This window comes from Spermophilus citellus, assembly GCF_964194105.1.
Source record: "Spermophilus citellus genome assembly, chromosome: 12".
NCBI lineage: Eukaryota > Metazoa > Chordata > Mammalia > Rodentia > Sciuridae > Spermophilus > Spermophilus citellus.
Window position 1 is genome coordinate 106,590,784 of NC_138198.1, and position 17,216 is coordinate 106,607,999.

Sequence of the window (17,216 nt, forward strand, 5' to 3'; positions counted from 1 at the left end):
GAGCATCTTAGAGACTGGGTCTATTAATTTTGCTTTAGAAACTAATATGCAAAATACTTTATCTGGAGGTCACTTGTACCACTCTCTGATTCACAGCTTCTCAGAGGCCCAGGCCCATTATTTTTGTTTTCAAAACATCTCGCCACAAGCTCACCCACTCCTGTGGTTTGTCAACCTCAGGATGTCAGTAGATGCCATTTTCAGGGTTACAAATAAGGGTAAGGTCCTCTGCAGGAAATTTGTTATATATTTTTAATATCTTAATTTAGACATTCTTCAGTTAACAAAGATCAGAGCTGGGCCACTTCCACTTTATAGAACAGGTACCTTTTAGATGGCCACAGGGACTGCTTGGTGGTTGTAGATTATTGTGTGTGTTTGTGTTTTTTTTTTAAGACTGAAATCAAACCTTTAAAAAAAAAAACTTTCTTATTTCAGGTGTTTTTATTCTGAGCAGTATGTACCCAAAATAATGAGAGAGATGTGTCTTAGTTCGCACTTTCCACAGGCTCTCCATCTCTGATTTGATCCATTTTTACCAGATTCCACAGATGTGCAGGGTCATTTCACTGCACATGTTTCCTTCTTGCTCTCACTGGGAAGCAAGCTGATGTGGAAAACGCACATCTTCAGACTTCATTGAGGAACTCCAGGCTGAGACACGCGGGGATGTGGATTGAGTCCATCGTCAGGGAAGATGGATTAAATGGAAACAAAACAGGAAACATGTGTTTGGAGTCTAACAACAGTTGCTGAGGGTCATTCCGCTCTTGTAGTTGTGCCTACGGGGAAGAACAAGGCCACATAAAAACTTACTACATTTGAAAAAGCCAATTTAAGTGGATTCACAAAAGTGAGCTGGTATATAGCATGGGAATATTTCTGCGCTTATTAATAAAGCTGTCAGGACCAGGAGAATGCGGTCTCCCTGTATCCAAGATATTGAGTGGTGCAGGGAGAAGCTCTGGTTTAAGCCTGTCAATCAGATAATTCTCTAGAAGGGAGAAAGCTTTATTAAAAGAAAAAAATTCCATCTAAGAGGAGCAGGTAAAGATAGATCTCATGTACAGAGGCACTGGAGTAAAGTGGTTGCAGGCATAGGTTCTAGAAGCAGACAGCTTGAGCACTTGTACCACCCTGGGCAAATTTATGAACCTTTCTCTTCCAGTTTCCTGGAACAGCGAAGAACAACAGGACATAAACTGGCAGAAGAGGAAGTCTAGGGTTTGGTCCCTCCACTAGGGAAACTATGCAGTTGGAAAGAGTGGTTGTTATCAGCTATTTCAGAACTCTGGAACCTGCCTGGACACTTATTTTAACTGGGAGAGGGTCTGACTGAAGGAGAGGCTGATCTTTGCTGTGAGCAGCATGTGGAACTGGCTACCATGCCCCATTCCTCAGCCCCAGAGCAGCTGTGGGGACAGACAACTGCATTTCTAGAGCTGCTTGGTTCCAGGAAAAGCAATGGGACCTGGTCCTCCAAAAATTTGAGATTGTGTGCACTTTGGTTGGTCTGGGGGCATCCCAGACAGAAGCCTACCTTGGTTTAAGGCCTTCCCCCCATCCCCCACTTCTTTTGGTACTTGGGATTGAACCCAGGGGTGCTTAACCACCGAGCCACATTGCCAGCCCTTGTAAAAATTTGAGACAGAGTCTCACAGTTGCATAGGGCCTTGCTAAGTTGCTGAGTCTGGTTTTGAACTAGCAATCCTCCTGCCTCAGCCTCCTGAGCTGCTGGGATTACAGGTGTGCGCCACCACACCCGGCCCAGTTCAGGCATCTCTTGGGATGCAGTGGCTAAAATCACTATCATTTTTGCTATCAAAGACCTGGCAGTATCAAATGGAGTATTTAAAAGGTCAGATCCTCTTCACTTTTCCTCCTATTTGAAGCCAGACATTTTAAGAAAAGTATAATAATTGAAATGAAAAATTCACTGAAGCGTTCAACAGTGGACTTAAGTAGGCTGAAGAAAGGGTCAATAAACTTGAAGATAGACACCTCAAACAATCCAGTCTAAGAGGAAGAAAAAACAATGAGTTAAAATGAATAGAACCTGAGCAACCAGGTACCAATATACCAGCATACATATTTTAGAAGTCCCAGGAAAGAGAGAAAAGAGGGCAGAAAAATATTTGAATAATGCCCCAAAACATCCTGAATCCGATGAAAGACATTTATGCCACATTCAAGAAACTTGAATCCCACCTTGAATAAACTCAAAGAGATAAATAGTGAGAAATATTACAAATTGTCAAAACCCAAAGACAAGGAATCTTGACAGCAAGGGAAATAACTTGTCAGAAGGTATCCTCAAAATAAGATCAGAAGCCATGGAGGTTAGGAGACAGTGGGATGAAAATGTCTGAAGGAAAAAACACGTCAGCTGAGAATTTTATATCTGATACAAGTGTCCTTCAAGAATGAAGCAGACATTTTTTCTTTCCTTCCTTTCCCCTCTCTTGGAACTGGAGATTGAACCCAGGGGTGCTCTACTACTGAGCTACATTCCCAACTATTTATTTATTTATTTATTTATTTTTAGCTCTTTTATTTTTTGAGACAGGGTCTGGCCAAGTTGTCAAAGTTGGCCTCGCTCCAGCCTTCTGAGTTGCTGGGATTACAGGCTATGCCACCACACCTGGAATTAAGTTGTTTCTAGAGACAAGGAAGGACATTATATATCAGAAAAAGGTTCAATCCATCAAGAACAATTACAAGCACATATATACCTAGCAACAGAGCCCTAAATTATATGAACCCAAAACTGACAGAACTGCAGGAAGAAATGGTTCTCCAATGCTTGCTGGACACTTCAACACCTCACTTTCAATAACAGATGGAATAAAACTGAAAATTGATAGAGGGCCATGAACGACATGACAAGCCCTTCAGACCTAACACACATACAGAACACTCAAGAGCAGACACCTTTTTGGGGTAATATTTTTAGTTGTAGATGGACACAAGTGCTCTACCACTGAGCCACAACCCCAGCCCCAGAAACACATTCTTGATGTAGGTGGAACATTCTCCAGGACAGACCACAGATTATACAAAACAGTCTTATTAAACTTCAGACTGAAGTCATATAACCATTTCTGGTTACAATGGAATAAGATTAGAAATAAAGGAAAACTGGAAAATCCACCAAGATGTGGAAATTAACAATCTCAAATAGCTCATGGGTCACGTAAATCATAACTGAAAAAGAAGAGCAAACTAAACTCAAGACAGGCAACACAAAGGAAATGAAAATTACAATGGAGATAAATGGAGAATAGAAGAATATAACAAAAATTAAATTAAAAGTTGGTTCAATAAAATTGATAAGTCTTCAGCTAAACTAAGAAAAAAAGAGTGAATTCAGGGATAACCAAAATCAGAAACGGATGTGAGGATGTTACTATCAAATTTACAGAAATAAAAAGGGTTAAGAGAATGCTAAACTCAGTTTTATACTAACAAATTGGATAATCTAGATGAAATGGATAAAATCCTGGTAGCACAAACTATCAAAACTCACTCAAGGGCTGGACCTGTAGTTCAGTGGCAAAGCACTTGCCTATCATGTGTGAGGCACTGGGCTTGATTCTTAGCACCACATAAAATAAAGGCATTCTATCCATATATAATTAAATTTTTTTTAAATTAAGAAATAGAAAATCTGAATATATATAAAACAAGAAGATTGAATTAGTAATGAAATGCCTCTCAACAAGAAAAGGGCAGGTTCAGAGAGCTTCAATGGTTATTCTACCAAACATTTAAAGAATTAATGCTAATTCTTCTCAAATTTTTCCAAAAGAAAAATTGTTTTGGAAGACAAAAGCAGCACTTCCTAACTCATTTTATGAAGCCAGTAATGATCTGATACCAAAGTCAAAGACACTACAAGAAAACGTTATTAAAAAAACAGATACAAAAGGACAAATTACGTGTCTACTTAATGAAACATCTAGACTAGACCAATTCAGAGAGAAGAGAGGTTCCCAGAGGCTGGGGGAAGGGAAATAGATGAATAGATGTCACTGCTCAAATGGGTATTCCTATTCAGGATGATGGACTGATTCTGCAAATAGTGTTGATGGTTCCCTAACATTGTCAGTGTACTTACTGCCACCAAATTGTACATGTAGAAATGATTAAAATGGTACAACATTGCCATAATTTGGATCTGGAATGTCATCAACAAGCACATGCATTAAAGGGCTGGCCCCCAGCCTTGGTACTGTTGAGGGTGGTGGCAAATCCAGGAGGCAGGGCCCATTGGGAGGAAGTCAGGTCTTCAGGGATATGCCTGGGGGGGGGGATATTTGGAACACTAGCCCCTTCCTGTCTCTTTTGCTTCCTGGCCTCCATGATGCAAATAGACCTGTCACATGTTCCTGTTATGATGAGTACATCTAAAGAATAGGGCCAAGTGTCCAGGGATGGAACCTCTGGACACTGAGTCAAAATAAATCTTTCCTCCTTCTAAGATAATTACTTCCAGCATTTTGTCACAGCGACACAAAGCTAACACATAACAAAAACAGAAACAAAAGGTGGAGGGATGGGGAGAGCATCCTTCTCATAAGACTATGAAGATCAAGCGTGAACGCATGTAAAATGCTGGGTGCAGCTGCTAGCTCGTGGTAAGTGCCGCTTGTTATTAACTGGACACACCTCCCTGTACTTGCCTGTGCATTCACAACCAACCTCAGAACCTCAGACTGCAGGGAGGAGCTGAGCTCTTACAAAGGCCACTCAACTGTGGAAGTATTGCTAAGAGGAAAATCCATCATCTTGATTTTGTGAAAACACAGGTCATCCCACTAGCTTGAGATATGAAGTGTTTTTTTCCTCTTTGAGACAAGGCAACTTTATTGCTTCAAATAGTGACAACATTTTGATATGCTGTGACTTTCTGGAGATTTCATCATTTCTCAATTTTTAGCAGTGGCAAGACAATGAACACTCATCTGCTCAACTCCTCCAGAAGTTGGGTGTTCCAGCTGGCCTCACTCTAACAGCACCTCTATTTTTCTTAAGCTTTGAAATAGGGGCCGAGGTCAGTAAATATGTGGGCACATTTGGAAGGTACTGGGAAACTGGCTTGCAGAAGAAAACCAGTTTGACATAGGATTGTGAGATGGCTAAACAGCGGCAGCAGCACTTTAATTGATTACATCGTTTCAGTTGCCTGGAGAGTGTGAATGGAAAGTGCTCCTGATGTCCCTAGGTCTCAATCACAAAATACCAAGGCGTCTGGCATCTTAAAAAATGGGCTAAAATTTTAAGGCAATTTTAACAGTTTGAAAAAACAGTTGGAAATAAGAAGTTTAAGAGAGAAGGATATTCAGGGAGGAATGAGCTACAAGCCTAATTCAAGTTCATAAATGATAGCTCTGGTGGGGCCTGGCAGACTGGTCTCTCCTGGGATCAGCGGTTTCTCACACTCAGCCCACTCTGAGCTCTGCTGCATCCATTATTACAAACCTATCACACAGCATGTGAAAACGTGGCAGGAAGCTTTGAAAAATAATAATTCTTACAGTCATTATGCTTATCTTATTTCTCTATTAGAAATATATCAATAGTCTTTACTATTTAAAGGACTTGAAAAAATTGTTAAGCATTTAGAGTATAAAAATGAGACAAAAGTTAATTATTTCATATATTACAATTTAACTGCAAAGAGCATGTATACATTTAATTAATTAAAATCTCTTGGGTGGGGGATGTGGCTCAAGCAGTAGCGTGCTCGCCTGGCATTCGTGCAGCCCGGGTTCTATCCTCAGCACCACATACAAAGATGTTGTGTCCACCGAAAACTAAAAAATAAAATTCTCTCTCTCTTTAAAAAAAAAATTCTCAAGGCAAATCTGCTCACGAAACCCTCTTGTAGATCCTTTGGTGAGTTTAACATCCCTCTCAAATTTAAATTAAAAAATTTTAAATTACTTTAACTGACATGTAAACGTTGTACGTGTTTGTGGGGTAGCACGTGATGTTTCAGTACATTCATACGTTCAAATTGTTTTTAAAGGTTAGTACATTCTGCATTTAGCACTCAACCAATAGCTTTCTTTTTTTTTTTTTTTTTTTTAAAGAGAGAGTGAGAGACAGAGAGAGAGAGAGAGAGAGAGAGAGAGAGAGAGAGAGAGAGAGAGAATTTTTAATATTTGTTTCTTAGTTCTCGGCGGACACAACATCTTTGCTGGTATGTGGTGCTGAGGATCGAACCCGGGCCGCATGCATGCCAGGCGAGCGCGCTACCGCTTGAGCCACATCCCCAGCCCCCAATAGCTTTCTTTAATAAAGAACTTGAATTTATGGTAAATGGTTCAAGTGTGGGACTGTTTCCTCTGAACACTTATAGGTAGAAGCAAAACATAAAACTAGAGCTGGCCAGAAAAATTTTTTTTGGATAAAAATCCTGAGTAAGATGCAGGATCTGCCGGTCAGTGTATTTAGTCATATTTACAGACACTTGACCTCCATGACATGTTTTCTATGTCCTTTAATCATTAAACCTACAGTCTGACTTACCATATATTCTTTGACCTTTGGCCTGAATTCCCTTCTTGTAAACAGTGCTATTGCCAGTTTATAATCAGTTATACTTCTTCCGCTGGTATGTGTATCTCAGATGTACAAGGGAGACTTTCTAAACTTGTACTTTTGCTTGGGTCATTTACCACCCCTCCATAAAAATCAGCAGTGAGGGCTGGGATCTCAGGCTTCCTTCTGTCATCGGACTCTGGCTCCCCTTTCTGCAGCTGGCTATGTGCTACCCTAACTGGATCCTTTCCATTGGCACCTCCCCTGCCCTGGCATGGCATGCGTTGGCATGAGGGCCTGTTTTCCTCTGCAGGCTGTATCTTTAATAATCCTGTGATTTCTCCATTGCCCGTAAGAAAACAGTCAACCTTCAGTCTGACTTGGCATCACTTCCTTGACTTTTGGCCTCGATCCTCTACTTAGACACCGGGCTAAAGTTCATGTATTCTTTGCCACAACACTTTTCAGACACAAGGTGATCTTTCTAAATCTCTGGATCTCTACAATGAAACACAGAATAGGCTTTGAATAAAATCCTGAGTGTTTCAGAGGAAAGCTTCTTCTACAAAAAGCCTATGCTTTCTCTAGGTTCTTCAACTTCCTCCCTGATCCCTCCTCTGATCAATTTTCCTACTGCTGTCTTTTTTTTTTTTTTTAAATCCTTGTTTCATGTTGGCATCACTTTACTCGCTGAGGGGTCTCCAAGGTCTTCCCTATGTGCAATCATGGGAGAAACATGCCCTGTTGTTCTGAGTGATCCCTGTGCTATCAGTCACCACCGCACACACAGGCCAGGTGCTCAGTCAAGATTACCAGGGGCTTAACTCAAGGAAGCCAGGGCAGATTTCAAAAATCATTTGCCTAAAATATTTTTTTCCAAGCAGATTTTTTAAGGGCAAATATTATGAGTCTTAAAGACACCATTTAAACTCTTAAGTCTTAAGAATGTTTCTTAGTTCCATTTGTGAGTAGAGTTGATATTCTGCTCTCTGAAAATTCCATTTGGTGCCTTAGTAATGTGCTACTGGGAAACAAAATACTTAGATTCAGTCTAAGATTTGAGTGGCAGAGACTAACAGTTCAGTCTTGTGTGTATATAGTTAACAAGTTATTCACAGGTGTTAGGGTTCATGTTTATTTAAATAGAATGCCTAGGAATGGGAGGTCTTCTAGTAGTTTATTAATAAAGGTTAAAACCTAAAAGTTCAGGGCTGGGGTTGTAGCTCAATGGTAGAGCCCTTGCCTAGCACATGTGAGGCACCGAGTTTGAGTCTCAGAACCACATAAAAATAAATAAAGGTGTGGTATTCATCTAGAACTATTTTTTTAAACCATAAAAGTTCACTTCTTTTTACAGTTTTAGATGAGAACTTTACAGAATTGATTAGTATTTTAAAACTTACTTGGATTGTTCGTATAAAGGACACTGTTACTCGCTCTTCAAATTCATTCAGGGGTGTATAAAGGTTTAAAATTTTGACGATCTGTTGGAATGAAAACAAAAGTTTATTAACACAGAGCTACATGAACAGAAGACAACCTTAAAGACCAGATGACACTGGTGTAAGAGCATGATCTTTAGACAGGACTTATAATATGGAAGGAGCTGGACTGACATTTACAGTAGGAATCCACACTCAGGGCTCACTTGGGAGATCTGAGACTTTTCCCTCATCCACATTCCCCACATTCCCATCAACCCTGTCCCTGTGCTTGGTTGCTTATAGACAATGAGGAATTCAGAAATCTGTTGCCTGAAATCCTCAGCCTCTTATCTACCAGTAAGGACAAGATTTCTTCCAAGGAATAGTGGGAGTCTTACCTTAGATGCCTCGTTTAGGCACCCAAATCCCCTTCTACCTCCCTCTCCCATGAAAAAGGAAATGCAAAAATTCATGTATAAAAGAGATTTTCTGCTTATTTGGAAGGGAGATAAACTTTGGTTTGCTTACTAATTGGTGGAAGTAGCCCACCCAGCTGTAGAGCCAGCTGCAATCTAGAAGTTCTTGCGAAAGAAAAGTACAATTAAAAGAGGGCAACATTGGAAAACTTTTAGTACATTTGCAAAGGAAACAATGTTCTTAAGAGTTCAATAGTTCATTTATTAGTAGTTAGTGTAGGAGGTAAGGAGAGGTGTGTTTACTTTGTTACTCAAAGTTTGGAGCTTATTGTTTTAGATGTTGGGGGCGGGGCATGCACTTGATTTAGAAAGTCTAGTTTCTTTGTGCCAGTCTCTGTAGCCATTTCCAGTAGGCACACCCAGGACAGAGGGCAAGGTCTGGCTGTCTGTGGATCTATCTTTTAGACAGGTGGTATGTCTGCAACTGAGTTGCAATATAAATACAATTTTGGAAGGGGGGAAAAAGAAAGTGACATTTAAATACTTCTTGATTCTTAATGACTTTCATTTAAACCAATATAAATGGAGTCTTAAGGGAAAACAATCATATTGAAATAATTGGAAAGAGTAGATGCTTGATGCTGAAAAGTTCAGAAAAATTTCAAATTTCTACATAAGAAACAATTCAGAACTCATTATTTAAAACAAGTAGTGGCTAGGTGCAATGGCACACATCTGTGATCCCAACTACTCCAGAGGATGAGGGAGGATTCCAAGTTCAAGTCCAACTGGGGCAACTTAGCCATACTCCTTCTCAAAATTAAAGTGTTGGGGCATAGCTCAGTGGCAGAGTGCTTGTATAGCGTATGCAAGGCCAGTGAGTTCAATTCCCAGTACAGAAGGGGTTGCAGCAGGGAGAGCCCTTGTTTTCTTCTTTTTTTGTGGACTGGGGATTGAACAGAGCCACTTTACCACAGAGTTTCATCACTAGTGCTTTTTAGTTTTTGAGATAGGGCCTTGCTAAATTGCTGCAGCTGTTCTCAGACTTGTGATCCTTCTGTGTCATCCTCCCAAACTGCTGTGATTACTGATGTGCCCTATGTGCCTGGTTACCACTTTGTTTTCTAAGTGAGCAAGAAGAACCAGCTGCTGTTACAGGAAACAGCAGCTGTGGCATCTTGTTTCACAGACCAAAGCAGTGTCTGGCTACATAAAGGCAGGGGGTGCACCCCTAAACACACATACCCACCCCCACAGTGGCAAGAACAGATTGAGAAGCAGGACTTGCCCTAAGCACCGGGGTTGACAGAGGGCTAGAATAACCCTACCTGCTGAGTGCTGAGGGAGGTACACAGAGAACAGATGGCCTCGGCATCCTCGTGGGTTTTCTTCTTTAACTGCAGGAGCTGGGCGGCTTGGATCAGAGGTTCCATGGTCTGAGCTGCTCCGCTCTGGTGAAGGTTCCTTCCCCGAAGCCACTCTTCAAGCTCACTTATATTATACCTTAGCCACAGGTAAAAAGTGAGTGGTTAAGCCCCAGTTCATTGACTGAAGGCACCCCTGTGCTTTGAGGATAGCTGCCACCAGTGTCATCGAACTCACCTCAACTACCTCACAGGTTACAAGCTGGAAAGGTAGCCGTTTGTTTAATGAAGAACAAACGAATCAAAGAATGAAGGGGACTAAAAAGCCACCAAAGAAGAAATACTGAAATAAATTTTTATAAAGCAATGGAGGAGAAGGCATTAGATATACTGAATTGAAACAATGTATATTTAACATTCACAAGCATATTTGTAGTCTTTGTAAGCCTTTTTTTAAACAATTTTAATATTTATTTATTTTTCAGCAGACACAACATCTTTGTATGTGGTGCTGAGGATCGAACCTGGGCTGCATGCATGCCAGGCGAGCGCGCTACCACTTGAGCCACACCCCCAGCCCGTCTTTGTAAGCCTTGATGCCTCCTAACTCACCGATTTCTCTTACCTGGCCACATTGTATCTAGTCTTCAACTATATAAAAGTCCTTAAGCTTTAATGTTTACCACCTTGGTGGTAATGAATTTCCTCAACCAATAAAAAGAACCTGAGTTTGAATCATACGCTGTGACAAGCACTATTAGATCAGGACTTCATTTTTAGAGGCAAGCACATTATGCTCTGCTTCCAGCTAGTGTCGGGAGTCCATTCTCTCCCTTTGTTGGATGAGAGCCTCTCTCACCTGAGTTGCATGCCTGTGCTCCACGAGCAGACATCCTTCCGTAGGAGCAGGTTGTTAAGAGTCACTGCGGTGATCATGTAGAAGAGCTGTTTGAACACCTGCAGGATGATCTCAGGGTCCAGGCCCTGGTCACACATGACTGTGTGAAAGCAATTCATCTGGCGGATGATGGCTTCCAGGCAGTATGAGTTATCCCCGTCTGCCATGCTGGAGGAGCGCTTCCGGTAGCCCATTGGCTTCACACCAGATAGACCCTGAATGCTCTCATTTTCTAACATGGCAGAAACTGAAAGAAAAACATGGTTAGAGAAGCTTGCAGGTCCTTACAAACAAGCTCTGATGCTGGACTGCTCAACAGCACTCACTGTTTTTGCAGTGATCCCATCCAGAGGTGCACAACATTGACATGCTCAGGAACTTACAACTTTTGGCAAAGCATTTCTAATGTGTTGATCTCTGTGTGGAATAAAATATCTAAGGACCAAATTTTTGCTTAAATGTATTGATGGAATAAAGATGATACACATGCACTAGCTTGATTCTCTACTGCCTGCACCAAGTCCAAGATGAGAACTGAACAATTTGAGTGCAGTCCTGGCCCAGCCACTATGTCAACATTAGGTTAGTTACTGAGACACTCTTAACCATGGTGCTTTATGACCAGTACCCTCTTTGGGTACCAACAACCGTATGAGGTACCCATTTCACTGATAGGAAACAGGCATAAAGAGTTTAAATAACTTGCTTACAGTCATGTGGCTAGGAACTCAGGGCCAGGATTTGAACCCAAACTGACCGACTTCGAAAGCAGTGCTACTAACCCTCCCATCATTCCACATGCTGTAGTATCTCCAGTTTCTCTGTGCCTTAGAAGATGACAAGAAGAAAGATTTGGAATAAATCTTATTCCAAGGGACATACTTATAGATTGGTCCTATTTGGAATTCACCCCAAACCTACTAGTGTTATAAGAACCCGGAGAAAGTATTACACACCTGCCCAGGTTCACGTTCCTCCCCAGCCTTCATGCAGCAGAGAGTGCTGTACATGGGTTTCCTTTCTTTTAACCTAAAACATAGCTGCTCTTATTTTTCCAATTCTGATTTCATGTTCAGTGCCAAGTACACTCACTACTTTGAACAAAGTGAGTGTTCAGCAAATATTATTGCCCGAGGCTTTACTGCTGTATTCTTGCCTATGAACACACACAAGGCTTTCCTTTTTTCATGAAAAATACAAAATGGACAAGAGGATACTATTTTACTGTATGTGCATTTATGCTTTTGAGTTCATATTTATTACCTATTGAAATTTCTTGAGGAAAAATAATACAACATACTACAGGAGAGGAAAAAATCATTCCATTAAGCTAGCATATTTGGGTGAGATGGCATTGAAAATTTCACAGGTCTCAGGCACAATGTGCACAGCTCCGTAGGCCTTCTCTGGGAAGGCCCTGGCTAATACATCCGGCTCCCTGACGATGGGAGACTTCCAGAGCCCGGAATGAGGGCTAGAGCCCTCCTGTGCTAACTTACCTATCATTGGTTGCAACAAACCCTCAGCGATTTTAATGAGCTGCTGGTAGATCTGAATGGAAAGGTCGCTCAGCACTTGACGGTATTCAGTGAGGTCAAAGTTCTTAAGACAATGTTCATTCTGCTTCGAGGTGTTCTGAGTCATAAAGCCCTGGAGAGGAAGGATCGGTATTACTGAGATTCTGCGTCTCTTGGCCTCAGTACAACTTCTGAGCCTCTGGTTTCTTTAGCAATGTATTTGTGGGGACTCCACCCACCTAGGACCTCCCCATCAGGCTTCAATGATGGCCCTTGAACTCAAAGGTAGGGAAAATACTCAAAATGACAGAGAAGCCACACTGTAATTAAAAAGGCTTAGGTAATTTAGTCTAAATCCCTAAAGGGTCCCAAGGCATCAAAGCCTGATTGGCACCAGCTCAAGCAAAGAGGGACCCATGATTTCCACTTTGTCTAGCGCTATCCCCATTCAGGTTAGCCTAAAACAGAGTGGACACAGCTCCTAAAGGAGTGTCCATGGGATAGATTATGTGTCTGTATAAAGAGACATTTTATATGGACTCTATCACTGGGCATCAGAATTAACAGATGCACTGAAATGATTCTACCACAACATCACTGTGTCCCTTTAGCTTTCTGTGTTAACAGGAAGAAATAACACGGAAGCTCAAAGAATTGCTAATATAAAAGGCACTCCTATGACCAATATTTTTTTTATTCAGGTCAAGGGAAACCAACAGCAGGTAAAAAGATGTATGCTTTCAAAAGGGTGACAATCCCCAGTGAAGCTTCTTGTGTTGTGCCAAGTTACACAGCAGGTTTTTTTATATAGAGGAAAAAAAAGCAGGTAGGAGAGAGACTGATGCAATGACTTAGGCGGTCTTTCATTCCTCCTCATTACTTAGACCACAAAGACCTGGTTATTATGTGGTTCCAGTCTTGTTCCCGAGAACACAGAGCACATGAAACAGCCGCCATGACAGTCTCTGGCTTTACACAATGTTCCACTCAGAACACATGTAAGTTTGGGTGAAGTGATGATCCTTAATAAAATAACATTAAATGTCATCCTAAGCTCACAGTAAAAGCTTGTAGATATCATGGTTACATAACAGAAGGTGTCTGTCTGAAATGAAGGCCATTTCTCCCACCTTTAACTCACTCCCTAATAAAAGCAGGTGATCAAACTGAAGTTGTGATGCTTAGGAGAGGAGTACAGTCCAGCCACATTCCAAAGTCAAGACTGACTTCGATGGCACAGCTTTTATTATTACCCCAGGGAGAAAGAAGTGTACCAAAAATTGATCTGTTACAAAAGATGGAACAAAGCTTTAAAGTGTCCTACTGGGCCAGGTGCCTATAATCCCAGTGACTAGGGAGGCCAAGGCAGAAGGATCAGCAACTGAGAAAGACATCATCTCAAAACAAACAAAAAACAAAAAACAAACAAAAAAAAGAACTGGGGATGTAGTTCACTGGACAAGTGCCACAGGGTTCAAAACTCAATTAAAGCACATGAAACAGCCGCCATTACAGTTGCATTGTTTTCATTAGGCTACATCTTGACCTTGGGACGGGCGCATGGTGAGATACGTGAAAGAAAGGGGAGAAAGAGAAAAGTGGAGCAGACCTGTGAGGATCTGAGAGCAGGCAGGGCTGGCACTGGAGAGACTGAGGAAAGTGCCTTATGTTAGAAAGGCTGACCGTGCAGCTTGAGAGAGATGCTTGAGTTGGGGATGGCAAGTTCTGGATAAAGCTGGGTCGCAGAGGTCCAGGGTGGTGCATAAAATGATAGTGACAATTGGGCCTCCGGCCAAGGAATCCAACTGGGTTGGAAGCATGAAGCTGGGCCTCAAGGTCAGTTTGTATAAATGTAGTTCTGATGACTGGGTGCCTCATTTTTCAGGGACATCTTTATCCTAAAATGGACAAACTTATCAGTTGGCTTAGGAGACAGCCTGACACACTAGACAATTAAGCTTTCTTTCAGCTTTCACTGACACGGGCTCTTCTAGGACGGCTTTGGAAATGACAGGCCACGAGGGGTTTCTTGGAGAATCCCAGGGGCTGACAATGGGTGGGTTAGCAAACTCATTTCCCTACCAATTCTACTCACTGGACAAAGGGGCCCTTGGACTCACTGAAGCCTCCTGGAGGCAGGTCTCCCGTGGCTTCCCCTGCTCCTGCTTTCAGTTATCAGGGATGGCAAGGCATACCTGCCATCAGAAGGTGTGCCAAAGACTGTATACCTGTCTTTTTAGGCGATCCAGAGCAACTCAGAACTCCAAGTGGACAAAGCAGGATACACCTTCTGGTACCACTCACCTCGTCCCCACTGTACTGCTTCAAACAATGAAGGAGGCGACAGGTGTTGGATAACCAGAATGACGTCATCTCAAAGTCATCATTGTGCTTCTGTGAAAAGGACATCCCCCGTATGAGTAAGTACTTCCCATTGGGTTAAATGCTCACTTTGGGCCTCTCTTCCTGTGTTTCTCACTCTTGCCCAGCATTCCCCAGCAGCCCCAACACTGGACAGGGTACCTGCCAGTTATAGGAGAAGACCTGCTGAGAGACTGCCTTATTGCTCCTCCACTACCAGGGATGGCATACCCAACCCCTTCCTGGCCCCCTGATCATGGTGCACATTCAGGAACCCATACAACAAACATGCTGCCATCTATAGCTGAAAGATGTGAAGCCAAGCGGCACAGATGTGGCCAGGCCCCAGCAGCCCCTGGCTGTTGTCTATCTACCCTGCCCAGCAGGGGGCCAGACTGGCCCTGATCGTGAACTACCAGCTACTCAACACAAAGAATGCGAGGGAGCATGCTAGTAAAATGCTCTAGTGTCCCAGTTATTAACAGGTCTGATGTCTAATGGTTTCATCTCCAAAAAAAAAAAAAAAAAGGCAATGAACTCATAACTACATGAACAGCTACAGCCCAGTTCCTGTGCAAAAGCCTGAGCCTCAATGAGCTCGCTCTGTGGGGTAAGCATTGCCATTATCTAAGTGCATACAGAAGAGAGGTGTAAGCTATGACAATAAACAAAGGTTGAATGTAGTGACCATGGGGCTAGGGCAGGCTAATTTAGTTCTTGATTAGGAAAGGCTTTCCTAAGGGAGGGACATTTTCAGTCAGTCCTAGGTAGTACCAGACTGGCCTAAGACTCCAGCTGAAGCCTGTGAGAGGTCAAGGCCAGAGACAAATTTGAGCCTCATCAGCATGTGGATAGGACATGGTTAGAGCTGTGAGTGGCTAAAACTACTCGCAGTATGGAGCCTGGTAGGGAAGGCTTTGCAGCCAAGGGTATGGAGCCAGAGCTAATGGGTGGCTGGTAATCTCAGAGCAGGGACCACAGGCTAAGTGAATCCAGAACTAGTAAGGCCTTAGTACTCTTGGTGTCGAGGAAAATGGAGGATAATCTCTAAGGGCAGCAATACCTGGGGCTCACTGAGGCCTTCTTGAGGTAGAAATCTAAGGGCCTCAAAAGCCTCCCTTGCTACTGCCTAGGGGATAGGTTCACCTCCTTGCAGACTAGCGACACAATGGCTACCACTACACTTTTTGAAGAACCTTATATATTTAGGTGACATTCTTAAGTTGCTTTAACACACGGTAAGTAACCCCATCCTGACCCAGGCTGGGTCACCTTGCAAATTGACAAATGTCAGAAGCTCTGCCTGTTCCACTGCTCTGAGCAGCAAGCACCTGGCCCCTAGGGAAGGTGAAGGTGGCCTGGGCTCCAGATGTGCCTCTGAAGTCACTCTGGGGTAAGGCTGGCTTGTTGTTGGCTGCAGCAGCAAAGCCATCTGTAAGCACTGGTTGTCCCTGGAGGCTCTCACTAGAGTTCTGGGCTTCCTGCCATTTCTGAGCCTGAGCACCCTTCTCTGGGGAGTGCTGGGCATCCCAGTTACTACAGTTGGAGGCTTGGGAGAAAGCACTTCTCAGAACCCAGGCAGAGAAGCAATGGGGAGGCGCTGGTTTTGCTCATTTCACTGTGAACCATGACTTTCTGTTCAGGTCACATACCTTTAGGACTTTCTTAATGCCATTGATGGTGGAGGTGAGCAAAGAGTGCACCTTGAGGTCGTCATTGGTGTAGTCCGCGTGTCTGATGCACATGTAGAGGATGTATGCGGGGAGGCAGGGCACTGTGCCAGACAGCATCTGGGGCTTCAGGTCTAACAGCAATGACAGCAAGAGTTAGATCTAAGTGGGACACTGGCAGTGAGAATCCTGGCCTCAAACAGAAAGGTTTGCAATATTTCCTTGTAGCTCAGTTAGGAAGGCCTCTCATGGGAGGGAGGTTGGGAGACCGGCAGGAGAGAAACTGCCCAAGGTTATGCAAATTCCTTTCAACCCTGATAGACCAGATTTTCAATACTATTTTAAAAAATAAAGACCATATTCCTCCTTGTTTGCATTATAACAACAAAACAGGCTCCTAATTCCCCACTCTTACGACATGAAGGAAAACAGCCTGGGAGTTACACAGAGGCTACGGACTTGAGTCAAGAAGGGGCCTGTGGCCAGGTGCAGGCTGCTGCAGACAGGACCTGGTTCCCTTGCTAGGTGAGAATGCCAACCCCTCTTCATCCCTACTTGCTACTACAGGTACACTGGGTTCTCTGACAGTCTGAATATAAAGGCTGGCCCTGGGAGAATTTGGCAAATTGTATGTGCCCAAAGACACAGCCAATCTGCCAAGGACTAGAAAGGCTGGAGCAACCTCTGGCCCATGGAACCATCTGTTTGGGAAATAAATTACCTGGCAACTCTTGTCCTGCTACCTCCTAGCCAATAACCCAGCAGGCCACTGCCACACTGCCCCCTCCCAGCCTTTTCCCCCTCCAGCAGCTCTATTCTACATCCCCTGCCCATCTCCACCCCCAATGCAGATCTGCTGTGGCAGGACTACTCCAGCCTGGTGCCTCATGTCTCTCTGCACCTACCCAGACACTCTCCCTCAGCCCTTGGCCCACTTCCTGCTCACACCCCCTGGCTAGATCCAGGGGAAAGCCGTCAGAGTGCTTTTTGTTTCCGAGCATGCTAACAGAATAAAAACCA

General features: G+C 43.1%; 1 protein-coding gene across 1 annotated transcript in view; it reads right to left on the bottom strand.

The window, feature by feature from the left end:
- Nucleotides 1–439: 439 nt before the first annotated feature.
- Nucleotides 440–17,216, bottom strand: part of MYO5B (myosin VB) — a 312,767-nt gene continuing 295,990 nt past the window's right edge. The window contains exons 34-40 of the mRNA XM_081262970.1: nucleotides 16,179–16,330; nucleotides 14,470–14,559; nucleotides 12,148–12,298; nucleotides 10,610–10,895; nucleotides 9,715–9,889; nucleotides 7,950–8,030; nucleotides 440–782 (exon numbers count right to left, since the gene is read on the bottom strand). Coding sequence (XP_081119096.1) covers nucleotides 630–782; nucleotides 7,950–8,030; nucleotides 9,715–9,889; nucleotides 10,610–10,895; nucleotides 12,148–12,298; nucleotides 14,470–14,559; nucleotides 16,179–16,330 — 1,088 coding nt within the window. The 3' untranslated portion in view covers nucleotides 440–629. The remainder of the gene's footprint in view (nucleotides 783–7,949; nucleotides 8,031–9,714; nucleotides 9,890–10,609; nucleotides 10,896–12,147; nucleotides 12,299–14,469; nucleotides 14,560–16,178; nucleotides 16,331–17,216) is intronic.